This window comes from Callorhinus ursinus, unplaced genomic scaffold (genome assembly GCF_003265705.2).
Source record: "Callorhinus ursinus isolate GAN/ISIS: 27379988/994484 unplaced genomic scaffold, GSC_fseal_2.0 scaffold19, whole genome shotgun sequence".
NCBI lineage: Eukaryota > Metazoa > Chordata > Mammalia > Carnivora > Otariidae > Callorhinus > Callorhinus ursinus.
The window spans coordinates 5,785,025-5,809,721 of record NW_027397081.1 but is presented as its reverse complement, the minus strand read 5'-3'; the positions used below and the strand labels follow the sequence as shown (position 1 = coordinate 5,809,721).

The window sequence follows — 24,697 nt, the reverse complement described above, 5'->3', positions numbered from 1 at the left end:
CTCAAAGGATATCATTCTGAAAAAATTTATTAGGATTTTTCTATATTATATCAGAAGGCAGAAGCAGTAACAAAGGAGACAGGTTTCACTACTATTAAAGCTATTCAAAGATAGGAAAAAAACCCTAAAAGGTATGTTCGATCATTAAGGCTACCTAAGTGCTAGGAACAAATAGAGGGGATCCAAGAAGAATGCATAGTTGGAATACTAATTTTTTAATCCTTCCAACCTGGAGACTATCATTCCATGCTTGCATAAATTCCTCCAAATATTTGAACCGATCATATATTAAAAACCATTATATGCACTAGAAATTAGAGTTAGCACCCAACTTTTACCTCACCATATTCCGACCAAACTCGTGCAACGATAACCTTTTAAACCAGCTATTTATAATAAATAATAGCACTTACTTTTATTTGCACATTTGATGAAGTACTTGACCAAACTACTGATTTCTTGCATCTTTTTCTGCCTAGTGGCTTGTGTTGAGGCTGATACACTTGGTTTCGCTGTTCGCAGACATTCTGTTTCTTTCTGAACGTATTTCTGCAAAAATCTTCAAGAAAACAAAGTAGAATTTCAGAAACTTTTTAAATGCTTAAATTATTACAAGTTTGAAAAGTCCTTTATGCCACCACAAAGAGAATCTCTCAAGCCACGATGCTGCAATCAATGTACCAGCTAAATAAAATAATTTTCTCTTTCAAGGCCTCAGCCCCACAATACCAATTTAAAGTCCGTTCTGCAAAGTTCTAGACTGTAACCTCCATGATTTTTGGTTGCTTTACTGCTTGTTTTCTCATTTTATTATTAAACACTTACAATGCTATTAGGGCTCTCAGTTCTCTCTTGTTATTTTGTACACAACCCAACCCTTTCCCAGGTAGTTGGCAATGTTTCTGGCCTTTGAATGAAGCCTGCCTAGAAGATATTCATGATTAGTTGGAAGTGCCAGGTGCCTACTGGACCTGCCTGATTAGCTTATGCAAAATAATACTCACCTTTAGGTAGCAACTATTTTGGTGGTATTTGAAATTAAGTAACCAAAGAAAAAGAAGCATGCATTTTTTATGTTATCTGCACTGAAATCTGTAAGTCCATCCAGTACCAAGTAAGTGGTAAAAATAAAAGTTCTAAACACTTAGGAACAAGTGAATATACTTCCCCCTTGACTGAAAATGTTATTTCAAGCTTCCCAGTATTCTACATTAGTTTAAAATATTTTATTCATTTTTCCCAAGTTTTACAACCCATTTCTAGTTACAAATGGACTTCAGAGTTGAAAATTATATCTTAATGTAAAAAAGCATCAATTCTGTTTGGCATTCCAGTCTAGCAATCAATTGTCTTTCCAACGCCTGATTTTTTTACCTGCATTCCTATAGAAATTATTCTGTAATTGTTTTCTTAATTATAATTTAATATGTAGCAGTTACTCAGAGCAATAAAGATATAAAAGTAATAATAAAGCATTTATAACTTAATTTTATTCTCAAATTCGAAAGTCTTTTTTTAAATAAACTCGAACAAATATGAAAGGAATTATCTCTAATCTTGAGTGAGATCTGAGAATTTTTATTGAACAAATGGCTTAAAAACTTTTTCTATATGAACATCCTTTAAAAATCATGTTTCAGATAAATATTAAGCACCAACTTTATATGCAAGGCACAATAGTATATAGGAAGCAAAGATAAGACCAACATACACAAAAATATCATAACAAATAAAAAGAGAAAAATAAAGACAGTAAAAAAAAAAAAAAACACGAGGATGGGGGGCGCCTGGGAGGCTCAGTCGGTTGTGCGTCTGCCTTGGGCTCAAGTCATGATCCAGCCCCACATTGGGCTCCCTGCTCGGTGGAGAGCCTGCTTCTCCCTCTCCCTCTGCCTGCTTGTGCTCGCGACCTCTCAAGTAAATAAATAAATTCTAAAAAAAAAGAGAATGGAATACCTAAAAACAGCATCCCAATTCAAGTATTTGCTTTGTTTGGAATCTGAATGTCGATCTAAATGTTGAACAGTTTCAGGATCCCGAATCAGACGCTTAAATTTCTCAACTTCTTTCTGAAAATGAAAAAGAACACAGTAATGGGTTCCCAATCACACACTCCTTTCAAGAAAAGATTAAATTTCAGTAATTTACTACCCTTCGTTCTGTAGCTCTATCATGTTCTAGTTGACGGCAGCAAATAAGCAGATCATTAAGTGCTAAACTCATGGTTCAGAATTTCAGAAAGCACATCACTGTATAAAAACAAACAAATGCAAAATTATTTCAAATTGTGGTATTTATAGTCAGATCAAACTGTACAATTAGAGGCACATTATGATCAAACATACAATGATTTTTCTTAATGTTTCCACATTCAAGTGAGATTTTCTTAGAGTATATCAAAACAAAGCCCCAACGTGCAAATGGGTACTTATGTGCAATAGCAGGATAAAAATAGGAAACACATACTTTATTGTTCTGAGACCTTTTCTAAGAAACATGATAATTAAATTAAAATGTAAAAGATCAACAGAAAACAGCCAGATCAAGAATAAGGAAAAGAGGGGAGCCTGGGTGGCTGTCATTAAGCATCTGCCTTGGCTCGGGTCATGGTCCCAGGGTCCTGGGATCAAGCCCTGCATTGCGCTCCCGCCTGCGTGGGAAGCCTGCTTCTCCCTCTTCCACTCTCCCTACTTGGGTTCCCTCTCTCTCTCTGTGAAATAAAATCTTAAAAAAAAAAAAGAATATGGAAAAGAAAGGGGTGCCTGGGTCTCAGTCAGCTAAGCACGTCTGACTTTTGGTTTCAGCTCAGATCATGAACTCGCGGTGATGAGATCAAGCCTCCGTGACGACGAGCTCCATGCTCAGCGCAGAGTCTATTTCAGATCCTTCTCTCTCCCTCCTCCTCCCCACCCCCCACCCCGAGTGGATGCGCACTCTAAAATAAATTTAAAAATCTTAAAAAAAAAAAAAAAAGGAAAAGAGCATTTAAGGATTTAACACTGACCAGCTTAACTATTTAACTCTTACATGGAGTGACAAGATATGTCATTTGCTGAGCCAAAAGCTGAAACTGCTTATGCTTTGGAATTGCTATGTAGGAGGTTATCAGAGCTAGTAAGCCTTGCCTAACACTTAAGTCTCAACTGGCTTTATGGTTCTCATTTAAAACATAAAAATACAAGGACAATTATGCTCCTGTGTTTGTTTTTTTAAAGATTTTATTTATTTATTTGACAGAGACAGAGCGAGAGAGGGAACACAAGCTGGGGGAGTGGGAGAGGGAGAAGCAGGCTTCCCACCGAGCAGGGAGCCCGATGCGGGACTCGATACCAGGACCCTGGGATCATGACCTGAGCCAAAGGCAGATGCTCAACGACTGAGTCACCCAGGCACCCCTCCGCTCCTGTTTTAAAAGGGAATCAAATACTATAGTACCAATAACAAACTACATTTTACTGTGCCTTAATGCCACTGCAGTAGCCCTCCTCCTAAGTTTTCGGACATACCAAACCTTCCTTTGATAACCACTAAAAAAAAATTCACATAAAAAAAGCATTTTGTGTCGTTATTTTTGACTCTTGTTACAAAGGAGTTTCGTTTTTGTTAGGCTATAAACGTTTACAAACAAAAAAACATACTTTTTTTGTCCTTGACATATCTCAAGAGGAAAAAGGAGAGTCCTTTTCCCATCCATTCATATAAACTCCACTCATCCTTTAAAGATCAAGTATGTATCTTTGCTGTTGTTTAACTCACAGTCGTAAAATTGGAACTGAGAGACCACGTCTAATCCTCCTATAAAGGAAGAAATCCCTCCTACAAAATTATTTAAACACTCAGGGAGAACACACTACCTAATAAGCCTACCTAGTTCATTGGTAGGTAGCTCTAATTTGCTTCTCCATTTTTATTCATTGGTTGTTGTGACTCTCTTATCCCTATTACAACATCCTTTACTTTGCTGTCGATTATAAGCTGTTATTTACCCAAAGGTCTTTTTCATTTGATTGTAAACTTCTGGAGGAAAAGGGCTATTATTTTTATTTTCCATTCCTTATGGTTTTATCTAGGACTCTTTCCCCTTCATACTCAATCTTGGTTTAAAACCCTCTTGATTGAGTAAGGAAAATGAAACTGGGATTGTAACCAATGAAAACACCTTAACAATATCCACATCCAAAGAACAATAAACATAGGCATGTTTATTTCTAAGTATGCTGAAGATTTTATAACGTTAAAAAAAAAAATGCAGGTTTACTGACCATGTGACACTTCAGAAAGATGCAGCCCCAAACTTCCTTTTTTTTCTAAAGCTGTGGTTTTTCTATTTGTCTCCTTCTGTGTTCCTCTCTTCTGTTTCTCAAAGATTGATTACTTTGAAGAAAACAAAACAGGAAACGTTCTTTCACTGATACATGCAAGAATATTTACAGGGCCACTACTTGTTTGAGGTACTATGTTAGGGATAGCTAGACATAATAAATTAAACAGACACAACTCCTTCCCTTCTGGAGTCATAACTGGTGGGGGAGAGTGACAATACACAAGTACACTGAAAAATCAATGCCTAATTCCAAAGTATGATATATGACTCAAAGGAGGCCAATAACACAACAACAATGGAGAGGACCACTTTTGCTAAGCTTCCAGGGAACGCATCTCAGCAGAGTTTACAACAAAGCCAAGATGTGAATTGGCGCCAATCAGAGAAAGAGCTAGAGGACTAATATTTTCGGAAAGGAGACTAGTACTACCCAAAGGTCCTAAGATGGAAAAGTGTACGGTATGTTGGAGGAACTGAAAAAACCGAAGGAACTACAGAGCAGTCAGAGTAAAATAGTAAACAGATAAAGTTGAATTCAATTGATACGTTAACCCAGAACTAAGCCCCCTACCAACATGCAACTGAAACCATACATACTTCCTGAACAACAATCTCTTAAGTGGCAAGTCCCACCTTCCTTTTTAGATTTCAATCAAATTGATTGCTTTGCATAATGTGACAATGATGCTTACATCGCATCTTCCTGCATCTAATTCTGCCCTTGGCATGCCATTCTTTTCTGGAGTAATAGTGTGGGCTCTGCTGTTAGATTGTACTGTTTCAAATCCTGCCCCTGCCCCTTACAGGCTGTACAACCTTGGACACATTAGCTAATCTCTCTAAACCTCAGATCTGTCAACAATAAAATTAAAAAACAATACTAGAACTTCCCTCAAAGTTGTTAAAGATTCATGTAGGGATTTGCCACAGTGCCTGGAACACAACAGATGCTCAATAAATATCACAAATCACCATTCTTTCCTTCCTTTGCTTCCTAAGTCTCTCTTGATGGTTCCCCTTTCACCCACACCTGCACAACTATCTCTGTCAGGGCGCCTGGGTGGCTCAGTCGTTAAGTGCCTGCCTTCGGCTCAGGTCATGATCCCAGAGCCCTGGGATCGAGCCCCGCTTCAGGCTCCCTGCTGCATCGCGCTCCCTGCTCCGCGGGAAGCCTGCTTCTCCCTCTTCCTCTCCCCTTGCTTGTGTTCCCTCTCTCACCGTGTCTGTCTCTGTCAAACAAATAAATAAAATCTTAAAAAAAAAAAAAGACTTATCTCTGTCTCCCTACGTCCCACCGATGTTCTCCCAGTGTGATCTCATCCCTCCCTAAGACCTCAACATGCTGAAAATGCCCACATTTACTTCGTTCAACGCCAGACCTCCCTTCAGCTTCTGAAACCTCCCACGCTTTGGGTCTTTACACGCATTTCTCCTTCTGTCTGGAGGGCCTCCCCCATCCTCCCCTGGGGGCAACTGAACCATTCGAGGTCTCCTCGCAGAACTTCGTTAGCTCTACGATCACGGTTCTCCTTCAACGATCACCCTGAGCTCTAAGAGCCCTTTTACTTCTCGGTACCTGGTTAAAAACAGCAGCGAACGCTCTTGAGGGCTCACCACGGGCAAGGATTCTCTCAAGGGAGACAGGGCAGCGCGGTCACCCACATGTCCGCCAAAATTCCAAGTCCAGCAACGAAATTCCCGAGTCCGTGCTCTTAACCACGCCACTCTAGTTTAAGCCTCAGGAGATGCTCGCGGGTTAAAACTAAGCAACAAAAGGGGTGAAACCATGGTTAGTCATCTAGTTAAATCGGGGCCGTGAAGTGGCAGGGAAAGGGGACGCGCAGGAGCGGGCAACGGGGCTTCTGGAAGAAGGTTCGAGGCCAAGTCTGCAAGGGGCTCGGAGAGAGGGCGGGCGAGAGGCAGTGCAGCGAGCAGGGAAGGTCCGCGCCAGAGCAGCGGGTGAGACCGCTCGTCGGGGGGGCTGGCGCAGAGCGGCTCGGACACCCCTGCAGTCCCCCGACGCAGAAGCCCCCGCCCGCTTTCCACGCCCCTAACGGTGCACTCGCACGGCCAAAGCGGAATTTCCTAAAGCGGCGGCGGCTGCAGCCTAAATCCCGGCTCCACTCGCCTTCCCCCGCCGCGGCCCCAGCGGCTCCAGCCAGGTGGACACCCACTATTCCCGCTTCCGGTTCAAACGCGGCGTGACCGCGCAGCCCCCGTCTCCCGAGGAAGAAGTCAGGGTCGCCCGGAAGCGGGTACCATCTGCTCATGCGCGCCGACCCCCGCACGCTCTGCGCTTCTTGCGCTCGCTCGCCTCGAAAACATTCGGCTCTTCTGAGCAAACGCTCCTGCGCGTTACCCGCCAATGGCGTGCGTCCTTGCGCTCGCTGCCCGCCCCCTGGCTCCGGCCACTGCGCCTGCGCCCCACCTCCTCGCCACCTTCAGCCCACCCCTCGGAACGGGAGGACGGAAGTGACGACAGTTCCGAGGGGGACGGAGGCGGGTTTCGTTTCGGCGCCTTTCTTTCTCCGGCGGAAGCGATTGGCGGACGCGGGGCGAAAGAGGCGGGACGAATTGCCGCGGGTTCAGTGCCGCCACTGGAACCGGGAGATGCGGCGCAGGAGCTGTCGCTGTGTTGGGTTTTACCTGAGTCTCGTCTCCTGTGGCGGTGCCTGCTGCGGCTTCGGTCATGTTGTTACCGTCGGACATAGCGCGACTAGTACTGGGTAAGCGCGGACGCGGGAGGGACGGGTAGTGGACCCGGCTGAGCAGGACCGAACGACCTTTGGGGCCGAAGGTTCTCCCCGGGGTGGGGAAGCTCTGGGGTTCTGCCTCCCCGCCTGCGGGGCGAGACCTGCGGCGGTTCCCCTGGAGCCGGGCGCTCGGGCGGCGTGAGCCTCTTTGTGTGCGGAGGCTGCGCTCCGCGGAGGCTGCGCGGCGAGGGGAGGGCCGAGGAGAAGCGCGGGGCGGAACACCTGAGGCCCGGGCTCGGAGGGGGAGCCAGGCCTGCACGCCCGGTCGGGACCCCCGGAAGGAGACTTGTCAGAGCTGGGACTAGATTAGGGGACACGAGGCCGTCCCCGAGCCGGCCGGTCTCGTGGAGAGACCTTCGCGACGTCCTTCTCGTAACTCGCCCCGACGACGACGAATTTGGGGGCGAACGGGGGTGCTCTTCCCGGTCCATCCCTCGCCCGCCCTCCCCGCAGTGAGTAGTGCAGCGTAGGGGGTCTGAAATGCCATCTGCAGGTTGTGAAACTGCAGCCATTCCTCGTCTATCGACTGGCCAGAAATTTCACAGAGGAAAATGCCTTCCAGTTGAACGTGTGGTAGTCCCACTTGTTCGTTTTTCCTCCATTTGAGGACGGTCGGTGTCACGGGCCTGTTGTCGGGGAGTGCCGTCTGTGTGGGGAAACGGGTTCTGTGGCTGTGTGTCCCCGGGAGGAATCGAGGGGGTCGTGCTGCTGGGAGCGAGAGCCCTCGCAAGCTCAGACCCCGAGCCCGCGGTTCGCAGACCTCGTACCCGACACCCCTGAGAGTAAATGGTAAACATCTCTGATGAAACTTCCCTTCGTGTCCGCAGTAATTACTGTCGTTACCCTATTGTTAGAAAAATCCCGTTTGTCTTACTTTTTTAAATACCCAGTCTGTCCGGAAAACTGGCCTTTGTGCTCGGGGCCTTTGGTGAGCACATTTTGCAGGAAACAGGAGAGGGTAACGGTTGCACGGCCCTTTTTGGAGGAACTAATGACTTAAGTTTTAATTAACATTTTAATGTGTGGTTAATCTTTTGCCCGCTTTATCAGAACTGAATTATCAATAGTTATTCTCCCTCTATATCTGTGAGAAAAAACTGGCTGTCTTGTAGTTGTTACATTTACTGGGATTATATGGAAACCCATTTAAAGTAGACTTTAACACTGTTCAAGATAACATTGGCGTACCTGATTTTTTCCTCCTGGCATATAGTTTAAGGATTTTTGGGTTTTAGCAATTCGGTAATCCACTCCAGTTTCAGTAACTATAGTTTTTAATAGGGTTTCTCACCCTGGCCCTATTGACATTTGGAACCAGGTAATTATTTATTTTGGGGCGCTGTCCTGTGCATTGTGAAACATAGATGTTTAGCAGCATCCCTGGCATCTATCCATTAGATGCCAATAAGACCCCACTTCCCCCCCACTTATGACAGTAAAAGAAATGTCTCCAGGTTTTGGCAGTATGTTCCCTGGAGGGTAAAATCATCCCCAGTTAATAACAACTTATCTTAAAGCAATATGATTTTCTGCCTGGAATAATTCACACCAAATTGTATTCTCCACAAACCAGCTGCTCTGCTTGACTCCTACTTTCTTTAATGGATAAAAATTCCAAATTCATTGTTTCTTACCCTAAAAATTCTTTGTCATTCACATTCCATTGCCACCAATCCTACTTAATATGCCTCTCCCTTGTGCCTTCTTTGGGACTTCTGCCATCGCTTCTGATACAGTCATGCTATTGATATTTACTGTTAAGAAAAATCTGTCTAAAGCATTCATACTACACATATTCTAAAAGAAAAAATTGTGCAGTTTATCAAAATTTCAAGTTATGCAAAAGAATACATGATACAAAAAAAAGTCTCCCCACACTTATTCTTACTCTAATATTATGTCTTGAAGCTCGTATCAGCACACAGAGATCTGTAATTCCAAAACTTAGAGGCTTAAAATTGTGACAGTTTCATTATTTTGTCATGATTCTTCTTTCAGTACCCCCTCCCTGTCTTCACCTCTCTTTTTGTTGACTCCTTTTCTTTGTAATGTTCTTTAAAGAAATCTTTGGGTGCTTAGTTTCAGACACTGCTAAATGCTAAGAATAGAGAAGTAGTTCCCCTTAGAGTTCACATAATTAAGTTTCTCTACCCTCAGGCATGTGCCCCTCCCACACACAAACCCCAAAATACTTTACCTAGGCCTCACCACGCATTCTATCTAATTCTATTTAATGCTCTGTGTCACCCTTTTACAAATCAAAGAATGAACTCTACTTCCCTCCTGCCTTTCGTTCTTCAACATACCGTACTGACTTGAACCTCACTACATGTAACCAGCCCTTGCTCCTCAGCGACATCCAGCAGTTGTCTTGCTGGAATCTCTGTAAATACTGTACAGGCCAAAATACATCAAAGTGTTGCTTATTACCTTTGGGACACCACTTCGGTTTTCTCAGTGTGTTGTACAGGCTGCTCTGTGAAACTCACCCTGTCTGCCCCTCCTGCTTGATCTCAGCTTTTCAGTGTCTGCCTTGTGCTGCAGCCATGCCAACTAGTTGGAGTTTCTCCAAATGGAAGCCATGTCTCTGAAACCTTTCCTAGCAGGTGTAACTATAAATGCCTCCTTAAGTGTTTCAGCAGCCTTGTATATCACTTCTGTGAAACCCTTACTTAACCCTGTTTTAGCTTTGCTTGTTTACTTACTTTAGTGAAATATACATGACATATATATGCAACATTTTAGCTATTTTTTTAAAGGTTTTATTTATTTGAGAGAGAGCTCTTGAGAGGGGGGAGGGTCAGAGGGAGAAGCAGACTCCCCCCTGAGCAGGGAGCCCGATGTGGGACTCGATCCTGGGACTCCAGGATCGTGACCTGAGCTGAAGGCAGTCGCTTAACCAACTGAGCCACCCAGGCGCCCATTTTTTAGCCATTTTTAAGTGTACACTTTGGCATTGAGTACATTCACATTGTTCTGTAACCATCACCATCATCCACCTGTAGAACTTCATCTTCCCAAACTGAAACTTAACTTTTGTCCTCATTGTTCTTGATCTGGGATTAATAAGACAGGCTTTGAAAGTTCTTGGAAGCCCCCAAAACTGTAAAGGTTTACGTCAGGTGGGGCGTTTTTATGAGTGAAGGGGCCAGAACGTTTTTTGGATTTCTAAATAGGTTCGTTCTTTCTGTGTGAGTCAGAATCCATTCGAGAAAACTGAAACCGATCTGAGTATTTGAGTATTTAAGGTGGAGGGATCTAATGAGGGAATTGGTTACACTGGTGATAGAAAAACTAAGAAGACAAGCAGCTTATGTGAGCCAGCTCGTACAGCAGCAACAGCAGGAAGCCACTGTGATAATCAGGAGGACTAGGAGAAATGAAGCAGTCCAGAGACTGGTTCTCTTGCTGGAAGATGGAAAGTAGACTTTTCTGGTGAGGGAGCAGTAGTCACAGAGGAGAATCTACTAAAGCAGAGAGGAGATGGGAGGAAAACTACATGGCTTCTTCCAACTGCCATCCAGTACCCCCCCCCCCCGCCCCGTGCTTCCCATTGTTTGAACACAGCCAGAAGCCAGCTGACATGGAGCCTAGGAAACATTGCCTGCGTGGGGTCAGGTTTCCTATCACACAGCTCAGAGCAAGAGAGAGAGGAAGAAGAGATTTGAAGGCAAACAGAATCAGAATTGACACACCTGAAAGGTCAAGAGCCACTGATCCTGTTCACCTTTACGTAGCTAAGACATTATAAATATTTAGTAAATATCTGCAGAAGTGTATTTGTGATCATAACATTTCTTTTTTGCCTACTGGATATGTCATTTAGTCAGATTGTTACTCTGTTTTCTGTTAATCAGACTATGTTTATATCCTCTTTATTCATAAAAATGTCATTGATGACATTTACCGCTTTTTTAGATCCTTCCCCGTTCTCTCTTTTCAGTTGTATCTCCTCTCCAGCTGTTCTCCATCATGTACATTGTGCTTTCTCCAAACTGGGCACGTCCCCCAAACATGTTCTCCATGTATACTTTTCATCAGCTTTTTTGGGATTCCCCAAACATCCTTCAAGACTCACCTCTTCTTTGTAACATTCATGATTTTCCCCAAGTTGGTAATACTTTCTCAGTTCCCTCTCCTCCCATAAAATAAGTCCTGTCATCTTACCACCTTTGCTTTGTATTACAGTTATTTGCATATGTATCTCTGGGTCAGTTTAGATAACTTCCTTGTAGACAGAAACTTTGTTATTTGTAGATCTAGTAATATAAGGTGCACTGTATGTTTAGTCTTCCCAAGAATTGCTTACATTTTTAAGTAATAATTCAGAAACTTCTGGGAAATTGTTAGAATATGTAAAGGAGATATTTTCAGATCAGGGGGTTTGATATCTCTTGCTTTTTTCATCAGGCACCTCTGTCTTTAGCTTTTCCTCTCCATAAACAGGAAGAATAGAAGGCAGACTCTTGGCATCTCAGTTCCTAAAATTTGAATACTCTAGATATAGTTGGGATTTTATCTTTCCTTCTCTTTTCTGGTTATATTTCCCCTTCAGTCTGTTTAACTTGTACTCATTTCTACCTCCATTGAAAAGCAGGCAGAGGACAATATTATATTAAGAAAAAAGGAAACTCAGGCATGCTTTCTTACCTATTTGTACATCTTTGTCAGTAAGTTTACACAAAGGATAGTTATTTTATTCTCAAGATGTTTTTAGTAAGGAGTAAAAAGAAAGAATCACTAATGTTAATTGAAAGAGTAATTATTTGTATTCTAATAAGAGATCATTGCTCCCTATTTTGTATTTTCATTGTAACATTGGAGATTTGGTATAATTTATACTTAAAACTTCCCCTATTATTCTGATAGAGAATTGATGACAATCAAGTGTTTAACAGTTATGAGTAAGATTTTTATCGTAAGTGCTTAACCGTATGTGTATTGTTAGTGTGGAAGCGCTCAGCTGTCACCTTAGAGCGTTGCTTTGGAACTCCCAGGACAAAAGTAAAACAACATCGAGTCCAACCCAAAATACGAACTCTAGGAGCACTTGAGCGGCTCATCGGTTAAGCATCTGACTCTTCATCTCGGCCTAGGTCCTGATCTCAGGGCTGTGAGTTCACGCTGCGCACTGGGCTCCACACTGGGCATGGAGTCTACTTAAGAAATAAATAAAATTGGGGCGCCTGGGGGGCTCAGTCGTTAGGCATCTGCCCTTGGCTCAGGTCACGGTCCCGGGGTCCTGGGATCGAGCCCTTCGTCGGGTTCGTGCTCGGCGGGGAGCCTGCTTCTCCCTCCCCCACTCCCCCTGCTTGTCTTCCTGCTCTCGCTATCTGTGTCTCTGTCAAAAAAAAAAATAAATGAAATCTTTTAAAAAGAAATAAATAAAATAAAAAATAAGAAAGGGGGCACCTGAGTGGGGCAACTAGTTGGTTATGCATCTGACTCTTGGTTTTGTCCCAGGTCATGGTCTCAGGGTCGTGAGATGGAGCCCCATGTGGGGCTCCGCCCACGGACACTGCTGGAGGCTGTGTACCCCTCTCCCTCTGCCCCTCTCACTCGGCTCTTGCTCTCTCAAATAAATAAATCTTTAAAAAATAAAATGGGAACTCTAGATTACCCAAAATTGCACTTTTTTGGTTTTGGTTTTGGTTTTGGTGTTTTTATTTATCTTTTAAGTAATTTCTGTACCCAACATGGGACTTGGTCTTCAAACCTTGAGATCAAGAATTTCACACTCTACCCATTGAGCCAGCCAGATGCCCCTGAAGAATTGGGATTTTTTTCATCTGAAGCAATCATCAACCTGGATGGTATTCTAATTCCACCATCGAAATCACATTAGTCTAGAATAATTCGCCCCACCTTCAGGACCACTTGGGCTATGATTTGTGATTTCAGAATGCTGTGGGGAGGGCGCCTGGGTGTTTCAGATGGTTAAGCGTCTGCCTTCGGCTCAGGTCATGATCTCGGGGTCCTGGGATCAAGTCCCACATCGGGCTCCCTGCTCCTTGGGGAGCCTGCTTCTCCCTCTGCTTCTCTCTCTCTCTCTCCCTCCCGCCCTCTCTCTCTCTCCCTCTGTCTCTCATGAATAAATAAGTAAATAAATCTTAAAAAGAAAAAAAAATAATAAATCTCTTTTAAAAAAAAAAGAATGCTGTGGGGATTTGGGGTTTTTTCCTTTTCTCGTAACCAGCTGTAGATCCTGGAAAAACCGTTTAATGTCTTCTATACTCAGTTTCCTCTTCTGCAGATTGAGGAAGCCCAAGGTCCATCTCAGGTCTAAGTTTTGTGATTCCTGGATAAATCTGCTTGGAGGAGGCACTTGTTACTGTCTCTGGGAGGGGTCCTAGTGCCCTGCAGCCCAGCAAGAAAACAAAGCTCACATACTGAAGGGCCACCTAATGACTTAAAGGGCTTTGGTGTGGGAGGCTAGGTTTTAATTTTCTCTTAGAGCACATTCCCTGGGGTAAAGTGTACTTTGCAGTGGAATAATATCAACCACATCAGATATTTTGGTTGCTAGAGGATATCTCATTTAGAAATCAGGTTTAAGTCATATGCCTCTGACAGTTCTTACTATCAGAACAAGATAAAAACCCTCAAAGGAATGTTTATACTTGGGGTTTAAATCTGTAGCAATGTCAGAAGTATCTAAGAATTAAGCATTTATAAATATTTAAAACAGTGGAATCACAAATACTAATTCTAATAATCTCTGTTAAGTTTGAGTAGAAGCCAAAAGGAACTAGCAAAGGCGCTAGGAACACTTTCAATATAAACTTAATCCTATGGTCACATCTAACAACCACATTAGAAGAGTTGGGGGGAGTGCATAAGTTGTCTATACAAGCACAGAATCAACTCTACCCATGGGAACATGGATCATGTGGAGAATGCTGAAGTCTTTTTCCTCTCTTATAAATTGATTACAATGCTACCAGACAGAAACAGGGCTGCAGAATAAAATAAGCCATTCTGCCTGAATTTCCAGGATTTAGCTACTCACATCCCTGCAGACATGCATCATAGCTTTACACATACTCTAGGTTTCTATGATTATGGACTAAAGATACTAAATCTTTTATTCACTTCTTTCTTCATCTTCTCAAGGGCCCAGAAAAGTAGCAGTTGCTTGCTCTATGACACAAGGGGAGAAAGCGAGGTCCAGGAGGTTACATATATGCTGTAAACTGCTTTTCCTTCAGATGCCAAAAATACTGAAGGAAGACAGTCCTTGATCATAGATTTTTATTCATTTGTTCATTTTCCCATTCATTTATTCTTTTGTCCATTTATTCAGGAACTTGTTCTGTTTTTTAACATACCCTACTCTAAGGCAAGCTTCCTATAAATCCATCCCACTCACCCCCCTTTTTTTGCTGTATTTTACTGTGTGTATATGCTTTATTCATGTATTCACCACTTGATGGATATTTGGGTTTTATATAACTTATTTAAACTTATAAAATGTTTACAACCTTGCTTACAAGCTTTTGTGTGGACATGTTTGATTTCATTTGAGTAAATACTTCATTTGAGAAGTAGGATTGCTAAATTGGGTTGAAATCTATCTCAGGGCGCCTGGCTGACTCAGTTGTTAGAGCATGGGACTCCTGATCTTGAGTTCATGAGTTCAGGCCCCTCGTTGGGCATAGGCTTACTAAATTAAAAAAAGTTTTAAAAAAATGAATCTACTATCTCGCTATTTGTTTTCTACTTGTCCCATTTGTTTCTTGCTCTTTTTTTTCTGCATTCTTCTGGATTATATTTAGTATTTCATTTTGTCTCCACTATTGGTTTATTAACTTCAGCTCTTTGTTTTATTTTTCTATAAAGTAAAACAAAATTCATCAAGTGTAATCTAAAATGGGAACTCTAGAGTGCTCAAAGTTGGGCATGTTTTTAAGAGCAGAAGGTAAATATCTTAGATACTGCTATTTTAAATTGCATTATAATTTTTAAACACTTTATAGAAGTAATCTAGCTTTCTAACAAGCCTTTTCTCAAGTGTATACTGAAGTGTAATGTCTTAAGATAAACCATAAACTGTCATCTGTGATAATTCCTTGGCCAGCGTAGTTAGCACTGATGATCATATTTTTTCTGAGAAAGGTTAATTCTATCACTACATTCAGTCTAGGTTGGTTTCTCAACCTTATTTCATTATTACACCCTTAAGGAGTATTTTCAGACTTTTTCCTCCCTAATCTCCCACATGATACTTTAATGTCACAAATACAGTGTTCATGTATTGTATGTACATCTGTGATTTATGCATTAAAAGGGTGATCTTCTCTTTGTTCCCTTGCCTCTCCTGTACCAATTTTCATCCCCTTAGTGCTATGTTATTTTTGAGAATGTTTGGTCTGCACAAAAGCAAATTCACATTAGGAATTTGATTTCACACCACCACCTGTTAGAAGTCTCAAGTGGTTATGAATACATCTGGAGTTCTTAATGCTTTTGAAACTCTCCCATGAAAAGAAATTATCTTCAGTTTAAACTTTGAAACATATAAAAAGCTCCAGCTGCCTGCCTCCAAAGTGACTCCAGTGATTCGTATACATTTTAAATTTCTGTATTGGTGAAATCCTAGTAGCAGCTGAGTTATTCCAAATAATGTAACTTAAAAAGCAAACCATCGTAAAAATGATTTGCTTCTCAGCTGGCTATAGAATTGTAAGGGTTTATATTGCATTATTTGTGAAAAATAAAGGGAAAATAGCAATCTGTCTTTGATCTAATTTCATATTTGAGATGATTTCATATCAGTGTTGGAGACACTGAAGTACTAGTATATGAGATAAAAGGTATATTCTGGTTTCTAAATGTCGTCCCCTAATCCAAAGGACAGTATCTTTGTTTTTTTTATTTGTGTATTCTTTGTTTCTCTCTCTAGCATTAGTGAGCAAGCCGTTGGAAAACTGATTCATCAGCTATAAGTAGAAAGTGGTGAGTTGGTTCCCACATCCCAGCTAGGGCATTTCCTAAAATGGGATGACAATTTTCTTGCCCTTTGCTTTTATAATCTTCATACATAATGACTTCATAGGCATTCTAATTAGTCTTTTTTTTTTTTAAAGATTTTATTTATTTGATAGAGAGCATGAGAGGGGAGAGGGTCAGAGGGAGAAGCAGACTCCCCGCTGAGCAGGGAGCCCGATGCGGGACTCGATCCTGGGACTCCAGGATCATGACCTGAGCTGAAGGCAGTCGCTTAACCAACTGAGCCACCCAGGCGCCCTCTAATTAGTCTTTTGACTTGGAGGGCCTGGTTAAAGATAAAGTTCCAGGTGAAAAGAATAGAATTTTAAATATGGAGGAGACCTAAATAATTGCTTTAGTCGTTAAATACTTGAGTATTATACCAGCCCTGAGATAAGTCTACTGGCAAAGGAAAGGTATAAGGGAATGTAGTATCTGGTAAGAGGAGTATAGCACGTAATAAGAGGATTCAAAAAAAGAGCCTCTGAGGAAGTGGTAGTTAACCGTAGACCTGAAGAATGAGTTGGAATTAGCTAGGCTAAGAAGCTGCCAAAGCAATGGGAATGGAGTATACAGTGGTCTTGATATCAGAGCATTTGTGAATTTGCGGAATTGAAAGACCAGTGAGTCTGGGAGAGATGGAATGGCATGATATAAGGCTAAAGAAGAAATAAGGATGCAAAACAAGTAGAGCTTCATATAACGTGTTAATGTAGGATTACATTTTTTCATCGAGATATAATCCACATCCCACAACAAGTAAAATTCAGTGGTTTTCAGTATATTCACAATATTCAGTATATTCACAGTGTTTTTTAACCATCACCACAATGTTAATTCCAGAACATGTCCATCATCCTCAAAAGAAACGCCAGACCCATTAATAGTCACTCCCATTTGCCCCCTTCGCACAAACTCTGGCAACCATTAATTTACTTTTTGTTTCTGTGGATTTCCCTATTCTGGACTTAACATGTAAATGGAATTCTACAATTTGTGGCCTTTTGTATCTGACTTCTAGAACCTTGTTTTCAAGATTCATACATGTCGTGGCAAGCTGAAGTAGTTACTTCCTTTTCATGGCTGAAAAATGTTCCACCGAATGGATATTCCACATTTTGCCCATTCATTGATGAACATTTAGGTTGTTTCCACTTTTTGGCTATTAAAAAAATGCTATGAACATTCATGTACAAATCTTGTTTGGACATACTGTTTCAATTCTCTTAGATATATAGGAGTAGAATCACTTGGTGATGTGGTAATTCTATGTTTAATATTTCTGAGAACTTCCCAAGTGATTTTGCACCATTTTACATTTCTACCAGCAATGTATGAGATCTCCAGTTTCATCACATCTCTGTCAGTACTCACTATCTTTCTTAATTCTGACTATTCTAGTGGGTATGAATTGATACATCTCATTGTGGTTTTGATTTTATATTTTCCTATTTGCTGATGAAGTTGAGCCTCTTCTCATTTGCTTCGTGGTTCTTTATATGTTCTGGATTCTAGTTCCTTATCAGATAGATGACTTGCAAATATTTTCTTCAATTTTTGTCCATTGTCTTGTCTTTTTTTTTTTTAATTTATTTATCGGAGAGAGACAGATGGAGATAGGGACAGAGAGCATAAGCAGGGAGGAGAGGGAGAAGCAGGCTCCCCACCGAGTAGGGAGCCTGATACAGGCTGATCCCAGGACCTGAGCTGAAGGCAGACACCTAACCGACTGAGCCACCCAGGCACCCTGGTCCATTATCTTTCCACTTCCTTCATAGTATCTTTGAAAGCACAAATGCTTTTAATTTTGATGAAGTTCAGTCTATCTAATTTTTCTTTGGTTGCTTGTTCTTTAGATGTCCTAAGAAACCATTACCTAATCCTACATCAAAAAGATTTACACCTGTGTTTTGTTCTAAGACTTTTACAGTTTTTGCTCTTACACTTATATATTTGATCTGTTTTTAGTTAATGTTTATATTTGGTATGAGGTACAACTTAATTGTTTTGGTCCAGCTTCATTGTTTTGCTTGTGGGTATCCAGTTCTCTTAGCACCAGTTGTTGAAAAGACTAATATTTCCCCCATTGAGCTGACTTGGCACTGTTTTTGAAAATCAATTGACCATAAATGTCTGGAATGTTAATTCTGTCCCATTGATCTATAGGTCTATCCTTATGCTAGTACCACATTACCTTGATTACTATTGTTTTGTAGCATGTTTTGAAGTGGGTAGGTGTAAGTCCACCATTTCATTTTCAAGATTGTTTTAACTACTCTGGGTCCCTTGTATTTCCCTGTGGATGTTAGGATCAGTTTGTCGATTTCTGCACAAAAGGCAACTAAGATTTTGATAGGGGTTGTGTTGAATCTAAGAGTATTGACATCTGAATAACATTAACTCTTCTAATCCATAAACAAGAGAGATCTATGTATTTAGTCTTTAATATCTTTCAGTAATATTTCTAGTTTTTAGTAGGATCATACACTTCTTTTGTTAAACTTAATTCCTAAATATTTTATTCTTTTTGATGCTTTTGTAAATAAAATTGGTTTTTGTTTTGTTTTGTTTTTTCAGTTTTGGATGTTCATTGCAAGTATATAGAAATGCGGCTGATTTTATCCTGAAGCCTTGCTGAAGTCACTTATTGACTTTAATAGTTTTTCTGTGTGTACATGGATTCCTTAGAATTTTCTATTTAGGACATCATGTCATCTGCAAGTGAGGACATTTGATTTTTTTCCTTTCCAATGTGGACGCTTTTTACTTCAGTTTCTTTCCTAATTGCCCAAACTAGAACTTCTAGTACAATGTTGCATAGAAATGGCAAGAGCAAGCATGGTCTTGTCCCTGATCCTATGGGCTTGACTCTTTAACCTTTGAGTATTACATTAGCTGTGTGATTTTCACAAATGCCTTTATCTGGTTGAAGAAATTCCCTTATATTCCTCATATTTTTATTACGAAAAGGTGTTGGATTTTGTCAAGTGGTTTTTCTACATCTGTTGAGATAACATGGTTTTGTTCTTTATTCTATTAATGTATTGGGCCGACTTTAGTCTTTTTTTTTTTTTTTAAAGATTTTATTTACTTGACAGAGACACAGTGAGAGAGGGAACACAAGCAGGGGGAGTGGGAGAGGGAGAAGCAGGCTTCCCACCGAGCAGGGAGCCCGATTTGGGGCTCGAGCCCAAGACCCTGGGATCATGACCTGAGCTGAAGGCAGACACTTAACAACTGAGCCACCCAGGCGCCCCTCTTTTAATAGAGTGTATTACATTGATTTGTTTTATTTTCACTCTTGCATTTTTGGCACAATTGCACTTGGTTATGGTGTATAATCATTTTCAAATGTTAATGGATTTAGTTTGCTAGTATTTTGTTGAGAATTGTTACATCTGCTTTTCCATAAGGGATATTGGTTTGTAGTTTTCATATGATGTCTTTGTCTGGTTTTAGTATCAGATTATTACTAGTATCAGCGTTTGAAATGGAAAGGCCTCTCTTATTTTTTGTTTTTTTAAAGAGTTGGTGAAACTTCTTTCAATATTTGATAGAATTCACCAGTGAGGCCATTTGATCCTAGGCCTTTCTTTATGAAAAGAGTATTTATTACAAGTCAGTCTCTACTTGTTTTAGGTCTATTCAAATTTTCTGTAGATTCTTGAGTCGGTTCAGTTAATGTCTCTCTAAGAAGTATTTGTTTCACCTGGGCTCTCTAAATTGTTGCCATATAACTGTTCATAGTATCCTTTTATAATATAAATATTATAATATTTCGGTAAGGGTGATAGTAATGTCCCCTCTTTCCTTCTTGAATTTAGGAATTTGAGTCGTCTTTTTGTGTCAGCCTCTTTAAGGATTGTTGATTACTGTTGATCTTTTCAGAGAATCAACTTTTTGTTTCCTAGATTTTTCTCTTTTAATTGGTTTTTCTTCTCTGATCTTTTACTTTCTTCCTTCTTTCTTTTGGGTTTAGTTTGCTTTTCTAGTTCGTAAAATGAAAGAATAGGTTATTGGTTAGAGATCTTTCATCTCTGAAATGTACTTACAGATATAAATGTATCACTAAGCACTTCTTTAGCTGCATCCATAAGTTTTAGTATGTTGCATTTTGTTTTTGTTTATCTCAAAATATTTTCTACTTTCCTTTTGTTTTCTTCTTTGACCCTTTGATTATTTAGGAGAGTGTTGTTTAATTTCCACATATTTGTGAATTTCTTATTACTGATTTCTAATTTTAGTCTATTGTCAGAGTATACTCTATATAATTTGTCTTTTTTAATTTATTGAAACTTTTTTTATGTCCTAATGAGTGGTTTATCCTGGAGGATGTTCACATGCACTTGAGAAAAATGTGTATTCTGCTGTTGTTGGGTGGAGTATGCTATAGATGTCTGTTATGTCTAGTTGGTTTATAGTGTTAAAGCCTTCTCATTCCTGACTGAGCTCTCTGGTCTATTATTGAAAGTAGGATGTTGAAGTCTATAACTTCTTGTTGAATTGTCTAGTTCTTGTTCCACTTCGGTTAGTTTTAGCTTCATGTTTTTGGGGGCCTTGGTTGTTACATGCATATATACTTGTAATTGTTCTCTTTTTGATTCATTAAATATCTTATCATTATGTTTGTTTCTACTAACAATATTTGTCTTAATTTGTCTGATACTGGTATAGCCTCTCCAGCTCCTAGTTACTGTATGAACGTTATATCTTTTTCCATCCTTTTATTTTCAACCTATTTGTGTGTTTGAATGTAAAGTGTGTGTTGTTAAAAGCATATAGTTGAAAAAAAAAGTTAAAAAAAATAAAAAAATAAAAAAAATAAAAGCATATAGTTGGATCATATTTTTTATTCATTCTGTGTGTACCTTTTTATTGTGTAATCCATTATCACTTAATATAATTACTTATAAGGTGAGGATTTTGCCTGCCATTCTGATACTTGTAGTCTATATATATATATATATATATATGTAATTACTTTTTCTGTTACTCTTCTATTACTGCCTTTTTTGTGTTGAATATTTCCAATTTACTATTTTAATTCCCTTGTTTCCTTTTTTTTTCTTAATTTATTTTAGAGAGCACGTGCAGGCGAGCAGGGAGGGGACTAAGGGGGAGAGAGAATCCTCAAGGCAACTCCCTGATGAGCACAGAGCCGTGTGTGTGTGTGTGTGTGTGTGTGTGTGTGTGTGTGTGTGTGTGTGTGTAGCTCTATCCCAAAAACTAGAGTCTGAACACTTAACCAATTGAGCTGCCCAGGCGCACCCCCCCCGCCCATTGTTTCCTTTATATTTTTTATTTTTGAGCCTTTTTCTTAGTGATTGCTTGAAGTTTACAAGTAACTTAAAACAATCTTGTTTGGATTGATACCAGCTTAATTTAAGTAGTATATAAAAACTTTGCTCCTCTATAACTCCATTCTCATCCCCCTTTTTGCTTTTAAGGTGATATAAATTACATCTTCACCATTATATGGTCACCAACCCAGATTTATACTTACTATATACAGTTGTCGTTTACAACAGCAGGGAGTTACAAACAAAAAGTAATTTGTACTGTTTTATGTTTACCTGTACAGTTACCTTTAGTGGTGTGTTTTGTTTTTTTAACATGGATTTGTTTCACTGTCTAGCGTCCTTTAATTTTAGCCTAAAGGACTCCCTTTAATATTTCTTAAAGGGCAAGTCTGCTGGCAACAATGTCTTTGGGTTTTGTTTCATTTTGTATTTTTAATCTGGGAGTAGCTTAATGTCTCCATTTTGAAGGGGTTTTGTTGGTCTTGGTTGGATTTTTGTTATTGTTAGCACTTTACCTCATCTCCCTGCCTCTGGCCTCCATGGTTTCTCATGAAGAAAAAAGCTGTTAATCTTACTGAGGATCCCTTGTGAAGTGATGAACTGTTTCTCTCTGCTTTCCAAATTCTCTTTGTCTTTTGACAATTTGATTATGAGATGTCTAGATATGAAATTCTTTCCATGTATCCTACTTGGAATTTATTGAGCTTCCTAAATAAATAATTCTCAAATTTTGGATGTTCATTATTTGGACATTAATTCTTCAAGTATTCCTTCTGCCTTTTTCTGTCTCTCCTCCCCTGGGACTTTGATTATGCTTATGTTGGCACAACTGATAGTGTTCCACAAGTCTCAAAGACTGTTAACTTTTTGTGATTTTTTTGTTTTGTTTTGTTTTTGTTCCTTATGCTGGATAATCTCATTTGAGCTGTGTTCAGGTTCACTAATTCTTTCATCTGCCTCTTCACATCTGCTGTTGAGTCCCCCCTCTAGGGAATTTTTCATTTTAGTTGTTATACTTTTCAACCCTAGAATTTCTACTTGGGTTTTTTTTTGTATAATTTCTGTTTTTCTTACTTCTTTTTGATGAAATATTGCTCTCATAATTTTTTTTAGATATTTAGGAATAGTTTTCTTTAGTTCCCTGAACTTATTTAAAACAACTGATTTTGGGGACGTCTGGGTGAGGCAGTCGTTTAAGCATCCGACTCGATTTCACCTCAGGTTGTGATCTCAGAATCATGAGATTGAGCCCTGCATCAGGCTCTGATCTAAGTGCAGAGACTGCTGAAGTATCTCCCTCCCTCCCTCTCCCTCCCTCTCCTTTTGCCCCTCCCCACCACGCTCATGCTTGTTCTTTCTTTCTCTCTCAGATCTTTTAAAAATGAAGTAGCTGGGGCACCTGGGTGGCTCAGTTGGTTGGGCGTCTGCCTTTGGCTCAGGTCATGATCCCAGGGTCCTGGGATCAAGTCCCACATTGGGTTCCCTGCTCAGCGGGGAGTCTGCTTCTCCCTCTGCTGCTCCTCCCCCTGCTTGTGCTCTCTCTGTGTCAAAAAAAAAAAAAATGAAGTAGCTGATATTAAGTTTTAACTCTAGGTAAAAACTAAAGTTTTTTAAAGTTTTAACTCTTGGCTTCCTTAGGGATGATTTCTGTTGACTGCTTTTATTTTTGCCTTGCGTTTTTTTTTTTTTTTAAGTTTTTATTTATTAGAGCACGAGCAGGGTGAGGGGTATAGGGGGAAGCAGACTCCTCACTGAGCAAGGAGCTGGATGTGGGTCTCGATCCCAGGACTCCAGGCTCATAACCTGAGCCGAAGGCAGATACTTACCTGACTGAGCCACCTGGTGCCCCTATTTTTGCCTTGTATATGAAACATATTTGCTTGTTTCTCTGCATGTCTCATATTTTTTTGCTGTAAATTAGACATTTTAAATAATATAATGTGACAGCTTTTGTAATCAAATTCTCCTGCCTCCCTCACGTTTGTTACGGCTCTTTGTTGTTTCAGCAGTTGCTGTGAACTGCTGCCTGAACTAAATCTGTAAAGTCTTTATTCTTTGAGTTTATATTCTATGATTGGACACTGAATTTTTTTTTTTTTTTAAAGCTTGGAGTCCATAAGTCTCCCATTGTTTGTCAAGGGGCTGGGTGTATGTTGGGGCATGCTTGAACATTCAGCTAAGCAGTTGGCAACTCTGCCTTAGCCTGCTTACTCAGAGCCTTACTGGTCAGCCAGAGGTGAGAGCTTAGGGCCTTGTCAGATCTCTTCTATGTGCACTGCCCTACACTTGTACATGTCCTTCTAATATCCCAGGAATATATCCTAACTTTTCAGAGCCTGCTGTGGACTGTTCATACCCCAGCTTTGTGTGTGTGTGTGTGTGTGTGTGTGTGTCTCTGTATGTTTTGTTTTGTTTAGCTTGTTTGTCCCACTCTTCGTCACTGATAGTTGTAGTGTCAAGCTATTCCTGCTGATAGTTTTAGGCAAACATCTTAAAGGAGAAGGTTCTTTGCACTGGGTAAATTCTGATTCAATTCAAAGACCAGCCATGCAAGTGGAGGTTTCCAGGTAATTTTTACGCAGATCAAATTATTCTGGGAATGGGAATGAGTCTTTGGAAAAATTCCATCCGTATCTGATCCCTCCATTGGCTGCTAGGCTGTTTGAAAATCAATAGCCTGGAATCACATTTAAAACAAGTATACCACTCAGCTGGGGATATGAGCATGAGAATAGAGCAAGTTAAAATGCCACAGTGTTCATTATTACTGAAGTTCTTCTATTTTTCTTAAATGCTCCCAAGACTTTGATTATTTTCTGAGTTCTGTAAAAGTTTTTCTCTTTTTAACCATTTGTGCCAGTGTTCTCATTGCTTTTATGGAGGAGAGGATTTTTGGAGGTCCTTAAATGGTCATTCCAGCTGAAGCTGCTCAGAATTTAGAAGTTTAACTGAGTGCTATGGGAAGTGATTGAAGGGCTTTACACAAGGGAGTAATTTCACCAGATTTGATCCACAAGTCAAGGCAAGTGTGATGCCTTACAGATGAAGCACCCTAGTCCTGGAAGATACGTGATATTTTTTGCCCCAAATTCACAATGCTTAATTTAACCAAATAGAGTAAAAACTTGGTCTCCCAATATCCTATCCGATATTCTTTCAGTATTATACTGCTGTTTTTAGTGGTGGGTTTAGGTAAACGCCAATAATGCTAAGAAACAAAAGAACAAAGATAGGCTGCTAGTCAAGACAAATGAAGTGTTCATATGTGTGCAAGTACCAAGGACTGATAAATAAGATTGTTCCGTAAATGTCAGTTAGATGTAAATGCTAAC

At 40.2% G+C, this 24,697-nt stretch overlaps 2 protein-coding genes across 15 annotated transcripts in view; one reads left to right on the top strand and one right to left on the bottom strand.

Annotated features, from left to right (window-relative positions):
- Positions 1-6,659, bottom strand: part of ATM (ATM serine/threonine kinase) — a 119,612-nt gene extending 112,953 nt beyond the window's left edge. For 3 of the 13 annotated variants that reach the window (XM_073903688.1, XM_073903692.1, XM_073903693.1), the window contains exons 1-6: positions 6,453-6,650; positions 5,901-6,086; positions 4,263-4,374; positions 2,152-2,249; positions 1,957-2,069; positions 414-559 (exon numbers count right to left, since the gene is read on the bottom strand). In XM_073903688.1, coding sequence (XP_073759789.1) covers positions 414-559; positions 1,957-2,069; positions 2,152-2,223 — 331 coding nt within the window. In that variant the 5' untranslated portion in view covers positions 2,224-2,249; positions 4,263-4,374; positions 5,901-6,086; positions 6,453-6,650. Of the gene's footprint in view, positions 1-413; positions 560-1,956; positions 2,070-2,151; positions 2,250-4,262; positions 4,375-5,354; positions 5,554-5,900; positions 6,087-6,452 lie in introns of all 13 variants that reach the window. The other 10 variants (XM_073903696.1, XM_073903697.1, XM_073903694.1 and 7 more) reach the window with 8 other exon arrangements.
- Positions 6,660-6,839: 180 nt separating this feature from the next.
- The window catches only part of NPAT (nuclear protein, coactivator of histone transcription), a 54,727-nt gene continuing 36,869 nt past the window's right edge, over positions 6,840-24,697 (top strand). For both annotated transcript variants that reach the window (XM_025893335.2, XM_025893337.2), the window contains exon 1: positions 6,840-7,050. In XM_025893335.2, the coding sequence (XP_025749120.1) occupies positions 7,014-7,050 (37 nt within the window). In that variant the 5' untranslated portion in view covers positions 6,840-7,013. The remainder of the gene's footprint in view (positions 7,051-24,697) is intronic.